Source organism: Cydia fagiglandana, chromosome 17 (assembly GCF_963556715.1).
Source record: "Cydia fagiglandana chromosome 17, ilCydFagi1.1, whole genome shotgun sequence".
Taxonomy (NCBI): Eukaryota; Metazoa; Arthropoda; class Insecta; order Lepidoptera; family Tortricidae; genus Cydia; species Cydia fagiglandana.
In genome coordinates, this window is record NC_085948.1 from 4,803,553 (window position 1) to 4,825,081 (window position 21,529).

General features: G+C 36.2%; 1 protein-coding gene across 1 annotated transcript; it reads right to left on the bottom strand.

Annotated features, from left to right (window-relative positions):
• Nucleotides 1-827: 827 nt before the first annotated feature.
• Nucleotides 828-12,413, bottom strand: LOC134672980 (lysozyme-like). The gene is made up of 4 exons (XM_063530938.1): nt 12,251-12,413; nt 4,189-4,383; nt 3,231-3,304; nt 828-1,967 (listed from the first exon to the last, which is right to left on the bottom strand). Exons 1-4 carry the CDS (start codon nt 12,315-12,317, stop codon nt 1,821-1,823), a joined length of 483 nt encoding a protein of 160 aa, XP_063387008.1. The 5' UTR covers nt 12,318-12,413; the 3' UTR covers nt 828-1,820.
• Nucleotides 12,414-21,529: the final 9,116 nt, after the last annotated feature.

Here is a 21,529-nt window from a genome sequence, read left to right on the forward strand (position 1 = left end):
CTCTGGAGCCTAGACGACAATCGTTCATCATCGATACACGCCAATCGAATAGGAAAAATGTGTAGGAATTACATCCGAACGACAAGTTATATCAATTTCATATTTTATTTACGTTTTGATTAGCATTTTATAATAATAAACGATTGTCAAATAGTTAAGAGTAGGTATAGTGGACGAACGCTTTTGCATACATACCTACTTAGTCCTCGAACAAAAAAAAATTAGCATGCGTTTTTTTGGAAGCCTGAGTAGATAACAATTTTTTTACTTATTATCAGAGCTCGGCAGGGGTGAGCCATTTTGACGTCACTTATGTCAAATGTTTATATTAATATAGATACACCTTGGAAAGAAATATTAAAATAAAAATTTATTAATTATAAATAAAGAATAGACTAGACTTAGACCCCAAAAAATATAATTAAACTAAAATAACAATGCCTTATGTACAAATGAACTTTAATAGTAGCATATGGATGGATATATATATTATTTGAAGAGGTTTACTAATAAAGCTTGCTATACAATTTATTTGTTTTAATGGCGACGTAAAGATCGTAGCGGAAAGGCAGCCTAATTAAAATAATTTATTTAGTTATTAAATTACACCACATATACCATCGAATGACAAGGCATGTCCATGTTGTGCAAACTCTGAAAACAGCTCACCCCCGCCGAGCTCTGCTTATTATCCATTTTAATTTGGCAAACGATGGAACAAACATCCTGTATAGTAAGAATAAAATAAATAATTATTCACATTTGTCGTTTTTGATATAAAATGTTTAACGTCTGATGTAATGAAGGTCTTGGGGAGAGAAACACCATTCTGTAGTAAAATTATTTATTATTACGAAGTCTTGAGCAGTCATATTTAGGATTAAAATCAAGTAACTGTAGGTAATTAACTTAGCAACAATCCGAAAAGACTAGTAGATACATATTTGTACCCATTTATAAGAAATACTATTGTTCCTAAACAACTCAAGTAGATTTTTTTTGAGATATACGTATAACGTGCGTATTTGGACCAAACACGTATATATAAATAGGCTCATAAAGTATCAAATAAAAACTGTTGTGTATACCATTTTATTTGGCACACCGTGTTCTATAATTGTAAACATTACGTAACTATTTAAATATAATTATTTTAGTAGCCTAACGCTTGTAAATTAATTAATCTCATACAGATCACATGCGCTAAAGCATGCATACGCTATACCAATTGCACACTTCTTGTGCTCTAACATACGAACCAAATGTGTTTAAAAGATGTTAGGCATTCTACTTTATTGGTAGGTATTTCCCGTATTAGCTAGGGATATATGTGTCACGTTAAGAAAAGCCTGCAGCGGATTTGATAGCCCAAGCAGTGTAACAAGTGTTATTTATACGTCATAATTTCATAGAAGTTTGACATTTAAAATGACACTTGCACTGCGTGGGCTATCAAAATCGCTGCAGACTTTTCTCGGTCTGACTCTAGATCTCCACGGTATCGTTGTGGACAGATCTCCATGGTAACGGCCAATTTTTCATCAATGTTTTCTTATGACCTTATCACGCAAAATTATCATCCGTAAAACCGACTTTACAGACAACCATTTTTTTTGTTCTAAAGGAGGCGAACGAGACGAATTGCCTGATGATGAGCAATTATACCGTCGCCTAAGTAGTACTGTACTAGTGTAGCTAAATTTATTATTGTCAGGGGATATGGTATCGATCAGTCAGACTTTTTTCATATGGTTTTGGGCACCAATACGTATATCCTTAGCTATTACAAGCGGGCTTACTCGTACCTAAAACTAAGTTATTCACCCCTGGTGGGCGGCAACCGCGGCTATGCATTGATTGAAGACGTTGACGTACTCGTAAGGAAGATCGCCGGAGCACCCGTATCCGCCCTTCTTGTGGATCGCCATGTGGTCGTAGCAGTTCACCTGACCGTCGCCGTTGCAGTCCTGCAAAGATCGTTGAGTATTAAGTAAGTAATACTTATAAAACACACCGATTTAAACTTTCACGATTTAATATTTCATAATCGATCATTATTATTCACAACGATGGGACTTAAAACTTAACTTCTGTTATCGGAAAATGACGGTATAGTCGCACCAATAAAAGTCTCCATCGGATTTGATAGCCCACGCAGTGTAAGTGTTATTTATACGTCATAATTTCATAGAAGTTTGACGATTAAAATGACACTTGCATTGTGTGGGCTATAAAAATCGCTGCAGACTTTTTACGGTCTAACTCTATTATTTACCCACAAGCGAGTGATTGTCTTTAAAAATACCTAACTCACCGGTTAATATCGCACATATAATAGTTGTAGGTCAATGATACGGAATACAGATTTTATGGCCTTAGGACATTTACATGAAGCCAAGGCCTCGATGATGTCAGTGCGCAGTCGCACCGCTAAATATTTTATGCACTGACATTGTCACGGTATTAATTCAATTAACATCAACATACACGCCCACTATGCCGACGTATCGGTAAAAAAAAATTGGCATTGTCTATGTTCGCAAGGGCAAAAACCCAAGCAATATTTTTGTATGATAATTAGTTTTGTTTTAATTCGCTAGATTTAATTAGGTTTTTTTTATGCAAGATTCAGTTTCTTGGTATTTCACTATATATTTTTTTGTACATAGAGCAGAATTACGGATGTAATTCCACTTCCGTGTACGTACATACAAGTGCGAATAATATGGTTATCTACTACTACCAAGTTGTTCTTATATTTTATGGACTTTAAATGAGAAAATAGCCGACTTTAACAATTACAGACGGCCTACCGCGAACCACGCGTTTTGTTGTAGTTGCTTCTCTGTAGCACTTGTAAATTCGTTAGTGAGTGTGACAGGGAGGCAACACGTCGAACGTGGTTCGCGGCACATAATCTCACATCACATTTGGAGCGCACCAATCTCGACCGACCCTGGCCATTCTCTTACGTCATAATTAATTCTATTCTACTATTGATGAACTATGATCGTAAATTTTTCAGCATTTTTGGTGCAGCAGAGTGGTGTTAACGGAATTGTTATAGATAATTTCAACTGAAATGGTAAATAAAGGTTAATATTAACGTAATTAACGCTAATTAATCATTAGGGTTGAAATTATTTATACCAATTCCGTTAACACCACTCCGCTGCACCAAAAATGCTGGAAAATGTACAATGTCTGTTGATGAAGCATTAGGTAGTTACCTGTCCAAATCTCCTCATGTATCCCTGGACGGTCTGGGCCGCACAGTACGGGTCCACAACGCAGGTGCGGTACGCTGTAGAAAATAAAGAATACGTGTTATACAATTATAAAATAAATAGGTTTCTAGCTTAAAATAATCTCCAAGAAATTGTTTACCTAATAAAACTGAAGCTTAAAGGTGTCGTCAGTTGACGTAGAAATAATTCTTGGAAATCTTATTTGCCGTAGTAAACAAGCTGATTTTAAATTCATGTGTATACTAATTACTTAATTAAAAAAAACATTTATGAATACGATGCAAATCTTTTTAATTTTTTTCTTCCGAATACCTATTTCCTCGATGCAGACCTTGATTGGTATGCTGGGTGTTTTTTTAACTTTTATTTATCAAAATCTGTAAAAATATTAAATTTCGACATTCATAATCTCATGATGTTTAATCGAGACTGTTATAAACCACGAAGAATGACTTTTGACCTTTCCCGTGATGTTTTCAACAAATGTATATTTTCTTATCCATACCTACCTACCTATTAATCCATAGATATTATGTTGTTTACATAAAATTGAATGGGTAATTTAAATAAAACGGCTATAATAATCATAAGATCATCATCTATGTTGATTGTTGACAACTGACAGCCATGGATAACTTTAACGCAGGAATAATATAAAATTTATAAAAACAACATAATATATTCGTTTTTATACTTCTAAAAAAAATGGAGTGGGGCTAGCAGCTCATAGGTAAATTTTACGCTCACCTTATACGTTTCGTCTTTTTATTACTTGCTGATCAGATCATGGTCTCCCATTCATCTGAACTTATTTTATCAGGGACACTCAAATTGGTCAGGTGCGCGTTTGTTAAACTTAGTCAGTACGTACACATAGTAATGGTAAATAAGTATCGCCCATTACTACCTATGCGTCTGAAGCAGTTGCAGATGATCTTACCATCAGGGTGGTCAGGTGCGAGGTTGTTGATGGTGGGCTTGCCGGCGTCCGACCAGTACGCCCAGGTGATGCGGAACAGGCCGCAGGTGTCTCCCTCGCACGTCTGCGCCTGCTTGCAGCCCGAGATGGCCTGGCAGATGCACCCGAGGCACACCTCCGTCACCGGCTGCGCAGATTTGTCGCCGACGAGCTCCGCTGGAAAGGGAAAACGTTCTTGTTAAAACATTGTTATTTAAATATTGGTTGTTTATTACTTTCCGAATCCACCTACTTCAAAATAAAGTTGTCTGAAAGAGATAGCTTTATAGCAATAAGACCGCCCGTGATCTGCCTACTTATGTCATTAATCAATCATTTTCTTTACTGTAATGTTTTCTTTTATGGAGGTGCGCAATTAATATAGGTTTTTGGAAAGGATCGGTTGAAATCACTAAACATCCGCTTTAAGTAAAATGTTTTCGACATTCGTCCTAAGATCGTTTTCCTGCTCAAATATTGGTATTTTTGTTACACGTCAATGTTCTCCCCGAAATGCAAGTTTTTTTATTGATATGTACATCTTATTTAAGTATTCTTTCCACGTTGCACTTCGAGGATAATTTAATGCAAATGCATTAAAGTGGCATATAGCGATAAATCCTGTAGAGGTCAAGGCACTTGTTTGGTTCTACCTCATCGTATCTAAACAGATATACCTACTTACTATGAATTTATTAGTAGTAGTAGTAAACTCTTTATTGTACGAAAAAACATATTAAAATAACATAAAATTTGCAAGAAGTACAAAGGCGAACTTATCGCTCTGAGGGATCTCTTCCAGTTAACCTTTGAGTAGATGAGAGGAGAGAGTGAAAAGAGGGTGACAAATGCAGCACAATGTACAACAAGATACCAGAAAGATAAAGGATACCCCCCACACTAGTGTCGGCGAGTGATGGCGTCTACTCAACTCTACATATATATGGATGTCGCTCGACGCAACGTTAGCGCAACTGCCCAGCGACGCTAAATTCCATAGCGCCGACTAGACGCCGACGCTCAAAAGACGCTATTGTGGGGCAATGTGAGGTGGCCGTATAGTAAGGAAGATGCCTTGGTATCTAAGCGTAGCAGTAGCGTAAGTGTTGCCAAAGTATGGAGTGATTATTGCACATTAAATTATTAAAATGACGAAGTAAATTTTATAAAAGAGTAGTTTGGTTCTGGTTCTATCCGCAAAAAGCGCTGACTGTTGCAATTGTTACACTTTTTATACAGCAACCAATTTCCCAGGGTTTTCCTCAAAAAATATTTGGCTGGGAATTTTAGATAACTATGTTGACGCATCCCAGTACGGATAAGTTCCGGCTCGTAAAGTAGCTATTACTACTCATTACGCCATAAGTACTAACAAGAAACACACTTAACTTACCATATGTGGACTCTATACCTTTGGAATAAGGTTTACGAACGGACAGTTAACAGTGTGAACGGTACGAGATAATTTGAACACGATTGTTCTTCAGAAGTCGGAGATTAGTGTATAGATAGTTGAACTATTAGCGTGTGTAAAAACTGTGGAAACGGAAATGGGACGGAGATTACTCATTATTATAAGTTGTGCGTAATGAATCAGAAAAAATATGAAGTGCTGGTGATTTGTTTTTTTTTTAAGTTTTCATCACAGAGTCAAGTAGATAATTATGCCGGTAGCATTTAGTTTAATTTAAAAAATATGCTTTGTGCGTACCTAATAGGGTGACGCGTAGTCTGTTCCGTTACTTTTAATGCTGAAGACCCCCACAACGCAATTTGCACATAGTCAGTATTACCTACATAATATTTTAGCATATTAATCATATCACAATTATATTTTAGTGATGACTGATGTAACTTTACCGATCACCTTGTTCAAATCATAAGATAATCTATATAAGAGGTTCTACAGCTACACCGACCCATTTATACTATTTTATTTAACATTCCGAGCAACTATCCAAGAAAGGACTGGTTTAATCTTCAATAAATAAGCAACTTAAGGATTCTTTAATATTCATTAGGTTTGCCGCCGTGGTAGGAATGCGGAAGATTTATCGGCTTTTTGTTTCATGTCTTTACATCTACATTTCCAGATAATACCTGTGTTATTATAAAGCCCCCTCCAGACTATGCGCGTGAATCGCGTTCGCGGCTTCGACCGCGATTCACGCGCATAGTCTGGAGGGGGCTTAATGTGTAGGTATTTAACCAGTTTTGGAGAAAACTAGTGATTGTGCCTCATTCAATATAACTTTGGTACTCGTAGATATATTTTACCAATGTTTACATATATTGTAAAAAATATATCACATAAAAATGTATGTATTTTTTGCAAAAAATATTTTTTATTAGCTCATGATGCCCAGTAACCAGTAAGTTTAGGAATAACTGAGTATAACAGAAATATTTTTTTTATAAAGAGCAGGTATACTGCGTACGAGTATTTTATTATACAATAAATAACGGTAAGTACTCAAGGGAAAATTTATGAATAAAATACACTGATACATAGGTATACACAGGCAACGTATTAGATCCAATTGAATCCTGTTATTTGTAAAAGGTATATAATGTGTAAAATCGTGAATATTTAATCTTAACTTAATTTATCGTTGTTTGAGATACGGGTTGCACCGGTTCATTAGCCTCATTAAATCAACCTGCACCAAATCACAATAATAAATTGCAAATTTTAACAGTAAATCTACCGTTGATCCTATATAGATAAAAAGATAATACCGGGTGTGGCCTGTAACTCGAGCAAATAATTAAAACATAGATTGTACTCCTCAAATGGTGACACTTTTGTTCAACAACTTTTAAAAATTATGAATTATTTAGACTCCCTATTTTTCATACAAAATAAATATTATCTTCAAATGGACGCCATCGCCACGCCATGTCATTGTGATTGACGTTGCTTGTCACGCCTTAAACATAACAAAATTCGCAATACATTGCGACTTAGAATAAACTTTAAAGTGTATTAAAAATCAAACCACAAATTATTTTTAAAAGTCGCTGTACAAATGTTGGTTAGCATGAGGAGTACAACGTACAGTTTAATTTTTTGCTCATATTACAGGCCACACCCGGTATAATACCTATAGACATCCTACACGCGCATTTATGCGGTCAAACGAGTCCTAGACCGGTCGCATCGAAAAGGTTAACGTGAAATATCAATGTCAGGGTCCGTTCATAATCACGCGGATGTTGTTAATTTGGAAATTACGTCGATTGCATGGTCTGCCGGATCATTTTTTTTATCTCAAACCCACAAGAACAAAATCTGGTCCATCTAAGCTAACTTACTTTAAACAGACTTAACCGTTATTATTTTCTGACATTTTCTTCACCCGCAAAACAAATAGGTATAAATAAACAGAATCCGTGTCAAGTGTTCGATGACAGTTGACACAGACATCCTGAGGTCAAGAGTGCGAACTTGTTCTTACGCAAGATGAACATTGCAAAAGTGACTATATATATATATATATATATATACTCGTACATTATACATATGGAACATGAGTCTCGATAGGATTATTTTTATTGAGGAAAATTGGAGAGGCGTAATATGTCCAACGGTGGGCGTATTAACGCTGGAGAAGAAGTATGGAATTAATTAACCATTATTATACGGGGTCAATTTGACTCTGCAATCAAGCGTTATACTTATTACTTATAAAGCGGTTAACTCTGTTAACTTTAAGGAAACATGTCTTTCTTGAGGTAAATAAGCATTTAAATCTAATTTCTAAATTCAAACTACCTAGTTTATGTACGTATTTAAGTACCCCTTAAAGGGCGATTCTCAGAGATGACATTCGGTGCCTGACTTCGGTGCCAAATTTTTTTTTTAACTTATATAATATGCGAGTTTATTTCCTAAAATCTACCCTTAATATAAAAAATATTGGTAGCGGAGGCCTCCATTAGAACCTTATAGTTTTCAAGATATTTGAGATTTAAAAAACACCGAAATCATATGCAGGCACTGAAATCAATTTGCGTCACCGAATTCAATAATGCTTACACCAAAATCACATTTAGGTTTTATATCTCAATTATATAATTATTTTAATCATATTTTTCAATCCTATTTGTTGATAAGCGATGAAACAAGGCTAAGGACCTCGAAAGCTTACATAAATTTAATAGATATAGACTCAAGATTTTAAAATAACCAAATTACGTCTCTAGATCTATATGACTAAATCAACATATCTAGAAGATATCCCACACTATATGACTGGCCTCATATAATAGGGTGATGTGTGGTCCTGAAACGAGTTTCAGACATGTCGACATTGTCGACCACAAATTCGCACATTCATCATTTATTCATTGCATTATCATATCCATGAAGGAGAAGATGTTTGTTTCACGCAATCCGACCGCACACGCATCTAAAAAAAACTTGTGTTACCTGCACCCGATAAACAATACACTCTTGAGTGGTGTTCAATGCTCATTAAATATTTAATGTACTTATAAAGCAATATGATGCAATACGGAAAACAAGTATTTTTTTAATAAAAGAGTTTAAACTCCGTCAATTTAAAACTATAATATTTGAAGTAGTCGAGTAATGCTTGAAGATCTAATTACCAATTAATTATGATCTCCAGCACCCTCAAACACTTGAGCTAAATTGTAACAAAGTTGTTGACAAAGATATAAGACATTGAGGATTGTTAAAACATTTGCTGTCTTCAATTTGTGTCTATGGCTATCCTTTAGAAATATCGATCAGTAGGTACGCTCAGTGCCTTTGAAGCGATCTCGACATTAGAATGCTATTTTATTTTTAATCCCTTGTTCTGTACATCCTGTCCCTTGGGTTCACCTTGCATAGTACTTACATACACAAGTTATTTTAAAAGAAGTGGGATCTAATTGACTACATTTATTTAACATGGCTGACATGTTTAAAGGTATCGAGGTGTAGGGCCTCCGGTGATACAGAGGAACGAACGAACATAATTTACTTAATTGGTTGGAAAAGAATATCAAGACAGAGAAAGAAACATTGGGTCTATACGTCTGGTCTAAAAAACTACTCATAGTGAACTAGTGATTTTGTGTACCTACTATGACATAATTTACTAACAAACATAATTTTACGTTTGTACAACGTATCTTTCACTTTTTAGACATGATAAATTAGTACAACAAACTAGTTTACAAAGCAGGATTTGAATTCAGTGATCACTTTTTTGATATCGGTGGTCAAAAAATCCACCAAACCAGGGAAATCAACACCAGCGATATCAAAATTAATCGCTTTTTAGCAATTACAGAAATGGCATGAACGATACAGAGGAGATGTAATAATGGTGGATTTACGTACTTTCGATGACTTCTTAATCACTTACATAACGATAATTGCACTAAAACTTTCGGAGTAAATTGCACCACCGATCTCAAAAAAACATAGGACCAAACCCAGCGAAGGACGGAGAAACGTTTAAAAAATCACTTTATTGTACTGTGACTGTACATCTACTTTATTCAACGGTTAAGGCACAACTAAAGCATACTATGTTTGAGACACTGAGTTCCTGGTCTACAACTTTGAAGGAGTACTGACATGTTTTGCAAATTACACCGATATCAGTCACTAGCCCGGGACACATCGTAAATTTGGTTTTATTCAATGTGTTGAGCTAACATATTATTGTGATATAAAGAATATGATAAGCTAACTAATACCCTATGCGTGAATACCCATAATAACTTCGATCTAATGCCCCATCTTGAGTAATAATTTTTTGTTTCATGAAATCTGGGTGCGGGACACGCCCACCGAACATCATTTTTGGCATTTGAATTTCTTTTTCTTGTATTATATAAATAATAAATAAATAATTTGATAGTGTCCCAGACAGAATATAAGCTGAAGATCATGCCTAAATTAATTCAGATTTATTGAACAGTAAATTCAACTAATTACTGCCCCGGACACGTAAAAACGGCCCTCCTGAGAAATGCCCATCTATAACTCTACATGTCTATACATTCTTTTTCACCAATATCTTTGAATAATAATTCGCTGCTATAAACTTTTTTTGAATAAGTTGCCAAGTTACCAATACCAATTACCAATCATTTATTCTCATATTTGACATTCTACATATATGTATTTTCTAGGATGAACTACTGTTACCTAGTTTGCGTTTGTAACAGCGCCATCTCATAGGAAATTAAGACATCTAACTAAATCGGCTCGAACAAAAATCAATAATAACTAATAACAAATCAAGTTAAGATTTTTAAAATTCGAATAGGCCCCGTAGTTGCATGAATTAGGTTTGTGCAAATGTGTTAATATTATTGTTAAGCAAGTTTTACACGTAGGTTCTAATACTTCTAATTGCCCGGGAAAGTCAGTTAGCTCCTTACTGGGACTATGTTTGCTATTATACCGGGTGTGGCCTGTAACATGAGCAAAAAATTAAACTGTAGGCTGTACTCCTTATACGGACCAACATTTGTTCAGCGACTTTTAAAAATAAGTTGTGGTTTGATTTTTAATACACTTTAAAGTTTATTCTAAGACGCAATTTATTGCGAATTCTGTTATGTTTAAGGCGTGACAAGCAACGTCAATCACAATGATATGGCGTGGCAATGGCGTCCATTAAAGATAATATTTATTTTGTATGAAAAATAGGGAGTCTAAATACTTTATAATCTTTAAAATTTGTTGAACAAAAGTGTCACCGTTTGAGGAGTACAATCTATGTTTTAATTATTTGCTCGTGTTACAGACCACACCCGGTAGATATACCTACAATTAAACTACGAGTGTGGTAGCCAATAAAACGAGAAGTGAAGAAAATACCTCCTATCAATCGGGAAATTTTCAATTAACGACCGCGATGAAGTCTAATTATCTAACAATATCCAATAACCATTATAGATCAATTAATATAACGGCAAATTAATTTTTAATCAATGTCTCATTACGACAAGATGGTCTTTGTCATTTGCTTGCGTTCAGTGGCGGTGTTAAAAGGAATGTGAATTGACATTTTCATTTAACTAATGGTAACATTCCATTTCTAACCGCAGCTGCACTACCGGTACTGAACGCGTCGCTGTCATTGTCAATTCCCATAGTAAAATTGACATAATGCAGCTGTGGTTAGAAATGGAATGTTACCCTAACGATGCTATTTAACTTTAACGAGCTGTTAGCTGTCATCACAAAACTGACGGTCAATGTATAACACCATCACAAAATGGTCAGTTAGATGTAATTTTATTCAGAAAACTTCCACGGTCATTACACTATTAAAACGCGTACGCGTGCTCCAGTTGAAACTCCTCGCTATGGAGCGAATCATGTCGAGATATTTTTGGCTTAAAATACGTGAGTGACCCATTTAAATATATTTAATACTGTTATTAGATGTAACTTAAAACATGAACTTAAATCAGCATTCCATAAAACAACTTCTACCTACTTTAAAAATGACTAGTTTTTCAAAGCTAGATACTGAATCCTTTTCAGTGTGAGATTTATAAGTATTCGTCATTTGTTGACGGCATCTATCAACTTGCCATTTTGCGGAAGGATCAAGTTTAGTATCGTAATTAATTAATATTCTAAGGCCGTCTGGCCATCACCAGTTTTTACTGGTGGTTTTAATATAAATTAATTCGATAGAGTTAGATTGTTTTTGATATTGAATCGCGATAGAGCTAGCAGAAAACAAGGCAAAATATACTAATTATTTTGTATTTATGTTACAGGGCCAGATTTTTTTAATTAGTTTGTTTTTAAAACTTGTAAACTGTTAAACTATCATAAACTTTTTCTTAAAATTTGCATAACGAGGTAAGGCAAGGCTGAAAGCTTTTTGATACTACTACAATTGATGGGAAATAGTACCTATAAATTGGGGGATAGATAATGAAGTCGAGTCACAAATCACTTTTTACAAGTTCTCTATGAATGTTCCTCAGAACTTAATAATTAAAGCTGAACTATGGTAACTTATCCACTAATAGACAAGTAAATAAAAATACTAACAAACATCAGCAGCACACGCGGCAACCAGAAACAATATGGCACTGAACTTCATCACGGCTGACGCCATAGCGACGGATTAAAAAAAAACTTATTAAAAAAAAACTTAATTTATAAGCGTCGGTCGTTCCCGCGCTTCTGCAACTGACTGGCATTGGTCATGGCCTTAGAGCCGCTTATATGGACGGAACGCTGAATCATAAGTATCATGACGTTTCGTTGAAATTGAACGAAAGCTTGAGAATATGAGCTGCTGAGGTGAGTTTTCCTCGGTGAGATCATCGATTTTTCAGCAGGTATTGTGATGTCAATTTTAATTATAACAGCCTATTATGGAAATCTTAGGAAATTAGGACCAGTTTCCAAGGCAAACAATTCTGAGTCATTTAGTTTGGTTTTTGAATTGTATATTTTGCACGTGTTAAATGAGATTTCTGTAATTAAGTACCTATTTACAATTAATTTAAGCAAAGCCAATTTTATCTATAGTGTAGGTAGACACCAAAAATCTTTTGAGTATCTTTGTATCATTGTAATACATGATTTAAAGTACCTAGGTAGGTAAATGTCTAAGTAGCTAGTGGCGTAGGTACCTACCTATCTGTCCGTGGTAGTAGTAGTACGTATCTTAATTTGTTCTGACCTATGGAGTTATCGGTTCGTTCCCATTACTCACGAGTCCAGGAGCTTAAGGATTACATATAATTAAGAAAAAAATCTTACGAGATCTTTAGAAATGGTCTCTGCATCATGGTATTCATGGTGTTTAGAACTTTACACATTTACATATGCAAATTTACATAAAGATCTACTAAAACGCCTACATTGTAATGATAATAGTTCCTGAGCCGATTTGAACTGGGGTTTACCAATGTACCGTACCTACATACATACACAATTTCTTAGTTAGAAGATCCGTGACTTTGATGGACAGCAGCTTGTTATTGGGCATTTCCATTTAAAGTTGTACCCTCGAGTTTTTCGCATGTCCCCTTACATTTTTTGCGATTTACTCTTAAGACGAATTTTTTAACTGGGCAAATGATGTTTTTTATAGAAATATAACATATAGACACATCATTTATGAAGTTTAATGCACAGTAAATCACTTTTTTCTTACTTAAAATCAGGTTTTTAGATATGAGAAAATCACCCCGTAGTACTGTCCCATTCACCGACTTCAATTTTTGATGGACTTTTACACATATTTTTTCTATGAAGGCAACACCAAGTAATGCTTTCCTGGCATAGTTTAAATGTTGAAAAATGTGTTATTAATGAAAAAGAGCTTTAAAAACATCAATAATAGGGTTTAATTTCGATAAAAACGTTGTCCCTGCGAAATCGTGAAACGGACATAGTCTGGGTTGGTTACGCAGTTTTCGCTACTTAGCGAAATACTTTTTACCAATATTTTGGTTTTTTTTTCATCCTGAGAACCCTATGACCATAGATAAAGCTTGTTTAAACGTCAAATTTGATTTAAAACAGTCAATTCGCAACCTCCAAGGCGTACTTGTGTTTGACCGGTAAGTTTACTCAATGTTTTGTCCGTTTTGTTCAACTGATTATGCAGTTTAAACCTTAAGTAAGTAAAACACTGTTTATATTAAATAAATCTATGTTTCATATAGTTATTTGTCAAGTAAATAAGTTGAACATTGCGGTTAGTTTTGTATTATTTTGAATAGATTTAATTCTGGGTCAGCAAAATCGTTACGTCCGTTTGGTTACAATTTGAAGCGTAACATATAGCCGGACTAGAAAAATGTAACCAAACGGACACGGTAAAGTCACACGCACATTGAATATATATATAGTTTTTAGCGTGACTTTGTCTATAATTATTTAATTCATGTGCAATTAATAAGTCATATTTTATTAAGTAATATTGAGTTCCTTATGATTAAAACTCTATCTACTGATTTTAGTACATAATTTGTAGTCTTTTTTTTATTCACTGAATATTCATGTAATTTTTTGATTATTGTGATCTCGTCTTTACTTTGTCCATTAAGTTACATGGGTGTCCATTTGGAAATGTCCCCTTGATTTCAAAAGTATTTTTTATTGTTTATTCAAAGTTTATAAGCTATAATATTTAATTTTTTTTACAATAATCACATGTTTTGTTAATTGTAATGATTGTTATTCGTCACATGGCAGTAATGCCAATAACTATTTAATAAACCTAAAAATAACGTACGTTTTGGGGCCACCCCATAACCAAACCACCTAAAAGTCCCTTTTATGAAAAATATTTGGTCTAAATTGGTCATTGATGATTGTTTTTAGGTTGTTTATTAACATTATTATGCTTTAAACATAAAAACATTTGCTTCAAGTATGTATTTTATTCACTATATTTAAAACTATTTGTAACCAAACGGACCGCAAAAAACCTCCCTCATCCTATTAAATATTAATTTTAACTGCTTTATGCCAAAAATATGACGATTCTCTTTTGTGTTTCATAAACTAGAATATATTTACTCATAGAATTACATAAAAAAGTACCAAATAATCCAAATTATATTTTCAACTCGTCAAGTGAGTCATGGTACAACTTTAAACGAAAATGCCCTATTGAGTCAAAGTAGCTATCCTCTTGCTATGATTTTTAAGGTTTGGGTTTTTCGGTACCGGTAGTAAGTAAAATAAATAGTAATTGGCTAAGGCCAATTTGCTCAGCCCCACAATAAGCTTAAGGCTTGTGTGTGGGTAGGTACTCAGACATATATTATATATGTACATATATAATATATGCCAATACTTAAATACATAGAAAACACCCATGACTCAGGAACAAACATGAGGAACAGGAACGAACCTAGGACCATAGGCTTCATAGGCAGGGGCACTACCGACTAATATGCCAGACCGGTCATCAAGTAAGTATCCAGTATGTCCCAATGTTTTCCGAGTGTTCTCTCATTTATATCTAAATGGAAAAACACATAACCTGAGCTCATACTAAAAACGTTTTGGTCCCATTTGGGATTTAAAATCATAGCTTAGAGTTTGGAGTGTCACTAGATAAGAAAAATAATACTGAATGCCAATAAAATGTATTATTCGGTTTCGGTATTTATTTGAGTAGATAAATTCACATAAATCTCTGGATAAAAATGCCACCCAGGACCAGGAGTAATTTCAACTTGAGGATAAATCAGCGAGGCTATTTTATACGCAATTCCCGTGGGATTAACCGCCTGTCCAGTGTTGCCACATACATAAGTTTTAAATTATCATAACTATCGTTTGACACAGGTTCTATTATTAGCGAGCCGAAGGCGCAGAACCGGTCAGCTAAGACGACGTATTAAATTTAAAAACTTAGAGCCTAGCTCAGTACGTGGAGGTCGTAATTGCTTTTAGATGGGTTAGAAGGGAGTTTCGATAGCGAATTCGATAATTTAAATGTGTTTAGAAAAAATATGGGTATCTATATCTTCTTGTAAATAATGTATCTGTCATGCCAATTTCCGGTGAAAAATTAATTACATTTGTAGGACTGAAACCGCAAAAAGCTGAGGTCACTCGAATTTATTAAAACCGCAAATTTATGCCGAATGTTACAAAGCGGAACAAACAATGAGTCCTTATAAGATATCTGAAACTTGAGACCATAAGCTGTTCGGTCAAATTATTACGTTTAAGTACTTAGATAATATCCATCGTATTTTAAACTTGTCCCAGAAATCCCAGGCGAAATAATAGAAACGATTCAGAAATTACGCCGAGGTACTTGCTCTCTGAGTAAAATGTTTCACCTATGTGTATTAAATAAAGACATGTTATAGGTAAACACAGAATTACGTCCACGATTAAATTAAATTAGTTTGGTCATTAACGTCAATAAATTTACATAAAAAAGGACTAGCCATTATAATAATACTTATAATAGGTACCTATATGACGATTTATGACGTTCTACGAACATAAACAATTGATTCTACGGCGCTGGTAAATGATGTGTTGATTTGTTATGATATTGTATATATAAGTATCGAATAAAAAACCGACTTTCGTAATGGGTATGGGGTATGGGTATGGTATGGGTAGGTATATCCCATTTAGGTAATAAATAAACAATAATACAACTGATGGAAAATCTTCGACTCTATCTTATACTTTATACCCGACAGAGTCATTCTGTCGTATTCTTGAATTCTAACGATATTACACAGCTCCAACCAGATGGGAGGATGACATTAAAAAGATTGCAGGCCCACTCTGGAGGAGAGAAGCAGCAAATCGGTCTGGCTGGAGGGGAATTGGAGAGGCGTATCATACCTATGCCCAACAGTGAGCGCATACCCGCTGTAGAAGAAGAGACGAAGAATTATCGCCTAAATGTTATGACTAAATATTTAATAACAATTATTTACGCTACGGCTAGATATCGATTCGCCACTCCCGCTGAGCCCTAGAATGGTTGCACATGTTCGCTAGAGGGAAATTTTCCCCGCTTCACGTGGGAAACGCGCACTCGCGGCGGTGTCGCCCTCCAGCGGAAACATCGATAACGACCCGCTGGGAATAATCTCAGGGGCAGCTTTCTTTGTAACTAACCTTAACCACATATACGTCTTAATAGTATCTTAACACGTTACAACATTGTGCTGATTCACACTAAAATAGTCAGTATAGTCTTCTAGGGTCAATTTTCAAATAGGCATTTTTTGCTGTCCCACGGCTAAAACTCGAAGTCCATAGGACTAAAAGACTGGGTATGTATATATTTTCATTCAGTGTATTATAAGTGTAAACAACCTCGGAAATAACCAACACCATGTAGTTTATAAAAGTAAATATATTTCACTGCTGTTATTTAAATTACAAAACCACAACTTAACGGATAAGATAACTCCACTTATTTTATGATCAGACGTCCGTTCGGTTCCGTCGCCCGGCCAAGAATGTCCCTGTGCGCCAAGTCACCTCCCTCCCGTTTGCCGCCATCGGACATGACGTCACCAGAATAGTCAATGTACCTACTAATTAATGTTAAATTCTTTTCTAAATATAATAAAACCTTACACTCGACCATCCTGATGACGTGCATGTCCCCAGGCACGTATCTGGTGAAACCAAAACCTTACACTCGGCAAGCAAGGACATTCCAGACCTAGAAAACAGTTTTATATTTAAGATAATATTCTAGAAAACTATATAAATTATCAAACAATCTATGTAAACATAAATTCATGATTCTATCATTCGTATCTCACCAATTGTAACGAATATAAAACTAGTATCTATAGCAATCTATAGTTCCAAATTTACATATCCAGTGGATATTCTTGATTAAGTATAAGTATCTATTTTAATATCAATTTGCCTTTAATATTATTAACATTATGCTCAAGTGATTCTCCATTCAAATACTAAATATATTATTAATGATTTCTCATTTATTCAAGTAGAGATATATTTATTTAACTCTTTATCATGGAAACTATTTATATAACCAATAATCCAGTAAAATCATAACTAAAAAGCCTTGAAACCAATTATCCTTGTAGCCTTATAACCAATTATCCTTGTAGCCTTATAACCAAATATCCTTGTAACCTTGTAACCAAATAACCTTGTAACCAAATAACCTTGTAACCAAATAACCTTGTAACCTTGTAACCAAATATCCTTGTAACCTTGTAACCAAATATCCTTGTAACCAAATATGCAATCGAGCATATATCCAAATTCATTCATCTCGTTCCAGGCCAAGCTAAGCACGCCAACCATTTCCGCGTCTTCTAGCACTCGACCTGAAACGAGACAAAACAAAATACATTTGCGATATCTAGTTTTCTGAATCGTCTACCTCCTCTATGTAAGAAACATCGTTATCGCTTTCATTATCGCTATCGATTTCTAGTGAGGCTATATGGATCCACGGACGCATTCTGTCCGCAGCCACTGTAGTTTTTCGTTTATTCTTCATCCCTTCATATCCAGAAATAGGAGCAACCTTATAACGATCGTTACCTAATACCTTAACGACTTTAAAAGGGCCCTCGTATGAAGGCATAAGTTTGGTACTCTTGCCATTGTTTTGGAATGCAACTTTAGTAATTTTTACCAAATCACCATTCTTATAAGAACGCGCAGGGCGCCTACCTTGGTCATAACGTAATTTTTGAGCGTCTTGAGCCTCGTCAATCCTATCCTTAACCTCGCTGCGAATAGACGTTAGGGACGATTTATTTTGTGCCTTATCTGAAACTTGATTTAACAGAGGATTATATTCGCTTGTCATTTCAACCCCAAACATAACTTCAGCTGGTGCCCTACCGATCGTCTTCTGCAGTGTGTTGTTTAGTCCCCACTGAATTTTCCCCAATTCCCTGTCCCATTCTCTCTCATCCGTCCCAAGGCCCTGAGCTGTCAGCGAGTCGAGGATCGTTCTATTGTATCGCTCGACTTGGCCATTTGCTCTCGGGCTGGCCACTGCGTTCAGAACGTGTTTGATGCCTCTGTCTAAACAAAACCTTCTAAACGCATGGGAAGTGAAACATGACCCACGATCACTAATGATTCGATCAGGCACCCGGAAAGTGTCGAATATATCCTGCAATACTCTTATTACGTTCTGAGTTTTCGTGTTTTTGACCGGTTTTATAAATAAGAACTTCGTAAATGCATCTACTACGGCTAATATGTGAGTGTGTCCTGTCTTTGATCTAACGAAGGGCCCAAGATGGTCTATATGTAGCGTATGAAATGGTTTTTCGATCTTTTCTATGGGATGTAAAAGGCCTTCCTTTGCGTGTGTACCCTTTTTGGCATACGCGCACTCAATGCAAGCTCCTACATATTTCTTTATAAACTTTTTCATCTTTGCAAACCAGTAATTTCTTTTAACTCTATCTAGTGTTTTTTCAAAACCTACGTGACCTATATCATCATGATTACGCTTACATATTTGCCATCTTGCGCCCTTCGGCACTACCCACCTCAAACATTCTTTATCACCGCCTATGCATCTAAATACTTTATTGTCGCGTAAAACGTAATTCGATTTAATGTACTCCACGCCTTTGGGGTCTAGATTGCTACTAATAATATCGCGGATGCGGGACAGTTCCGAATCACCCATTTGTAGCGTAAGAAGCCAGTCATCATCGCAAATTGTCATGACAGAAGGGTATTGCTCGGGACATTCGGTATCTAAATCAGTAATGGGATTTCTAGATAGCGCATCGACGTGTGCCATTTTAGTTCCCGCCCTATATTCTACCGTGCACTGAAATTCTTGCAGTGCTAACCACCACCTGGCGATCCTAGGTATAAGATCGCGTTTTTCAAAGGTGGAGCGGAGGGCACTACAATCGGTGACTACCTTAAATGGTTTACCTAATAAGTACACTCTCAGTTTTTTGAGCGAGCATATCACGGCTAATGTCTCCAATTCGTAGGAGTGGAAGTTCCTCTCCTCCGGAGTAGTTTGGCGACTGTAATACGCCACAGGATGAAAGGAACCCCCACTCCCCGCGGGTCGTTGTAGGAGAATTCCGCCTACGCCTAACCTACTCGCATCCGTGTGCAGTTCGGTCTCTGCAGTAGGATCATAGATCGCTAGTACAGGTCTATCGACTAGCTTTTCTTTCAACTTTTGAAACGACTCTTCTTGGTCGTTTCCCCACTCCCAAATGGCATTCTTTTTTAGTAGTTTTGTTATAGGTTGGGCTAACTGAGCAAAGCCTTGTATAAATTTTCTAAAATAACTCACGAGCCCAAGAAATTGTCTAGCATTATGCACATTTTCGGGTCGTGGGAAATCGACCACACTTTGAATTTTTGTCTTTCCCGGCCGCATTCCTGCCGAACTGATCTCGAACCCTAAGTAATTGATTTCGTTTTGTAGGAAACTGCATTTCGATAAGTTAAGCTTCAGATTAGCCCTTTTGAGCGACAAAAGGACTTCTTCTAACCTACTTAAACATTCCGCGGAAGTATTACCAAAAATTAACAGGTCGTCAATATATACGGTAGCTTTATCGAATCTGGCCGGTCCCAGCACACGGTTCATCATACGTTGGAACACCGCTGGCGCGTTCGCCAGGCCGAACGGCATACGATTATATTCGTATTGGCCATCCGGCGTGACGAACGCTGTCAAATGCTTACTACCTTCTGCGATTGGTACTTGATAGTACCCGGACATCAAATCCAACGTGATGAACCACGACTGGCCGGCCAGACGAGCGATCTCGTCTTCTATCACCGGTATTGGGTAGCGTTCCTTAACAGTTATCGAATTAAGTAATCTGTAATCGACGCAAAGTCTGACTCCGCCATCCTTCTTTCGGACGAGTATAATAGGACTAGCGTAATTAGATACGGATTCTCTGATTATACCGGCTTGTAACATCTCATCTATCATCGCACGGACCTTCTCACGCTCATGGTGTGACAATCTGTAGGGTCTATATACGACCGGCCGCTCACTGTTTAACTCTATATTCATTTCGGTCGTATTAGTGCAACCTAGGCTGGACAAGTCAGAAGCAAAGCAATCTCTGTAACGATTGAGAAGTTTAATGAGCTTGTTTTTATCATCTTCGGTAACATTTTTACCTAGGTGAAGTTGTTTCTCATCAAACAGTGATGACGCAACTTCCTCTACAGTTATCTCATTTTTGTACTGACATACTGTTGCACCTATATCCGACAGTCTATACACCGCCTCTACACGTTCTGCTCGCGCAAACACAAAGTTTTCTTGTAGGTGGCAAGACGACGCACAGGGCATGACCATTACAAAAAGGTTACCCTGCTTCACCTCATAAACCCCGCCACAAACTACATACTGATCTCGAGGTTTCCCTACCACTTTTGTATTTAACACAACGTTACCACTAAACTCTGTCCCAGTAGCGGCTCTTACGCTAGCTACCCCATATATCTTATTACGTGCTACAATTCTTACTCTCTCTAACTTTTCATCAACACGCTCTTGTAAGTTAGGAAGCTCTGTACCTATGTGTAAAAATTGCAACCTATTTGCATCTTTGTAAACCACAATATGTGGTTGCTCAGAGTAAGTCTGACCTATGAGCATCTCCTTCTCAAGAAGTCTATCATTAACTACCCTACACATAACGGTGGCGGACACGCCATCAATAGTTATTGACAACTCTACCGATCCTAAAGACTGCACAAGCTTATCGCCGAACCCTATCATCGTACTAGGAATGCAATCATGAGAAAGCCCAAGACGAGAGAAACTGGATTCTCGTATAAGAGTGACTTCACTTCCTAGGTCGACAAAAG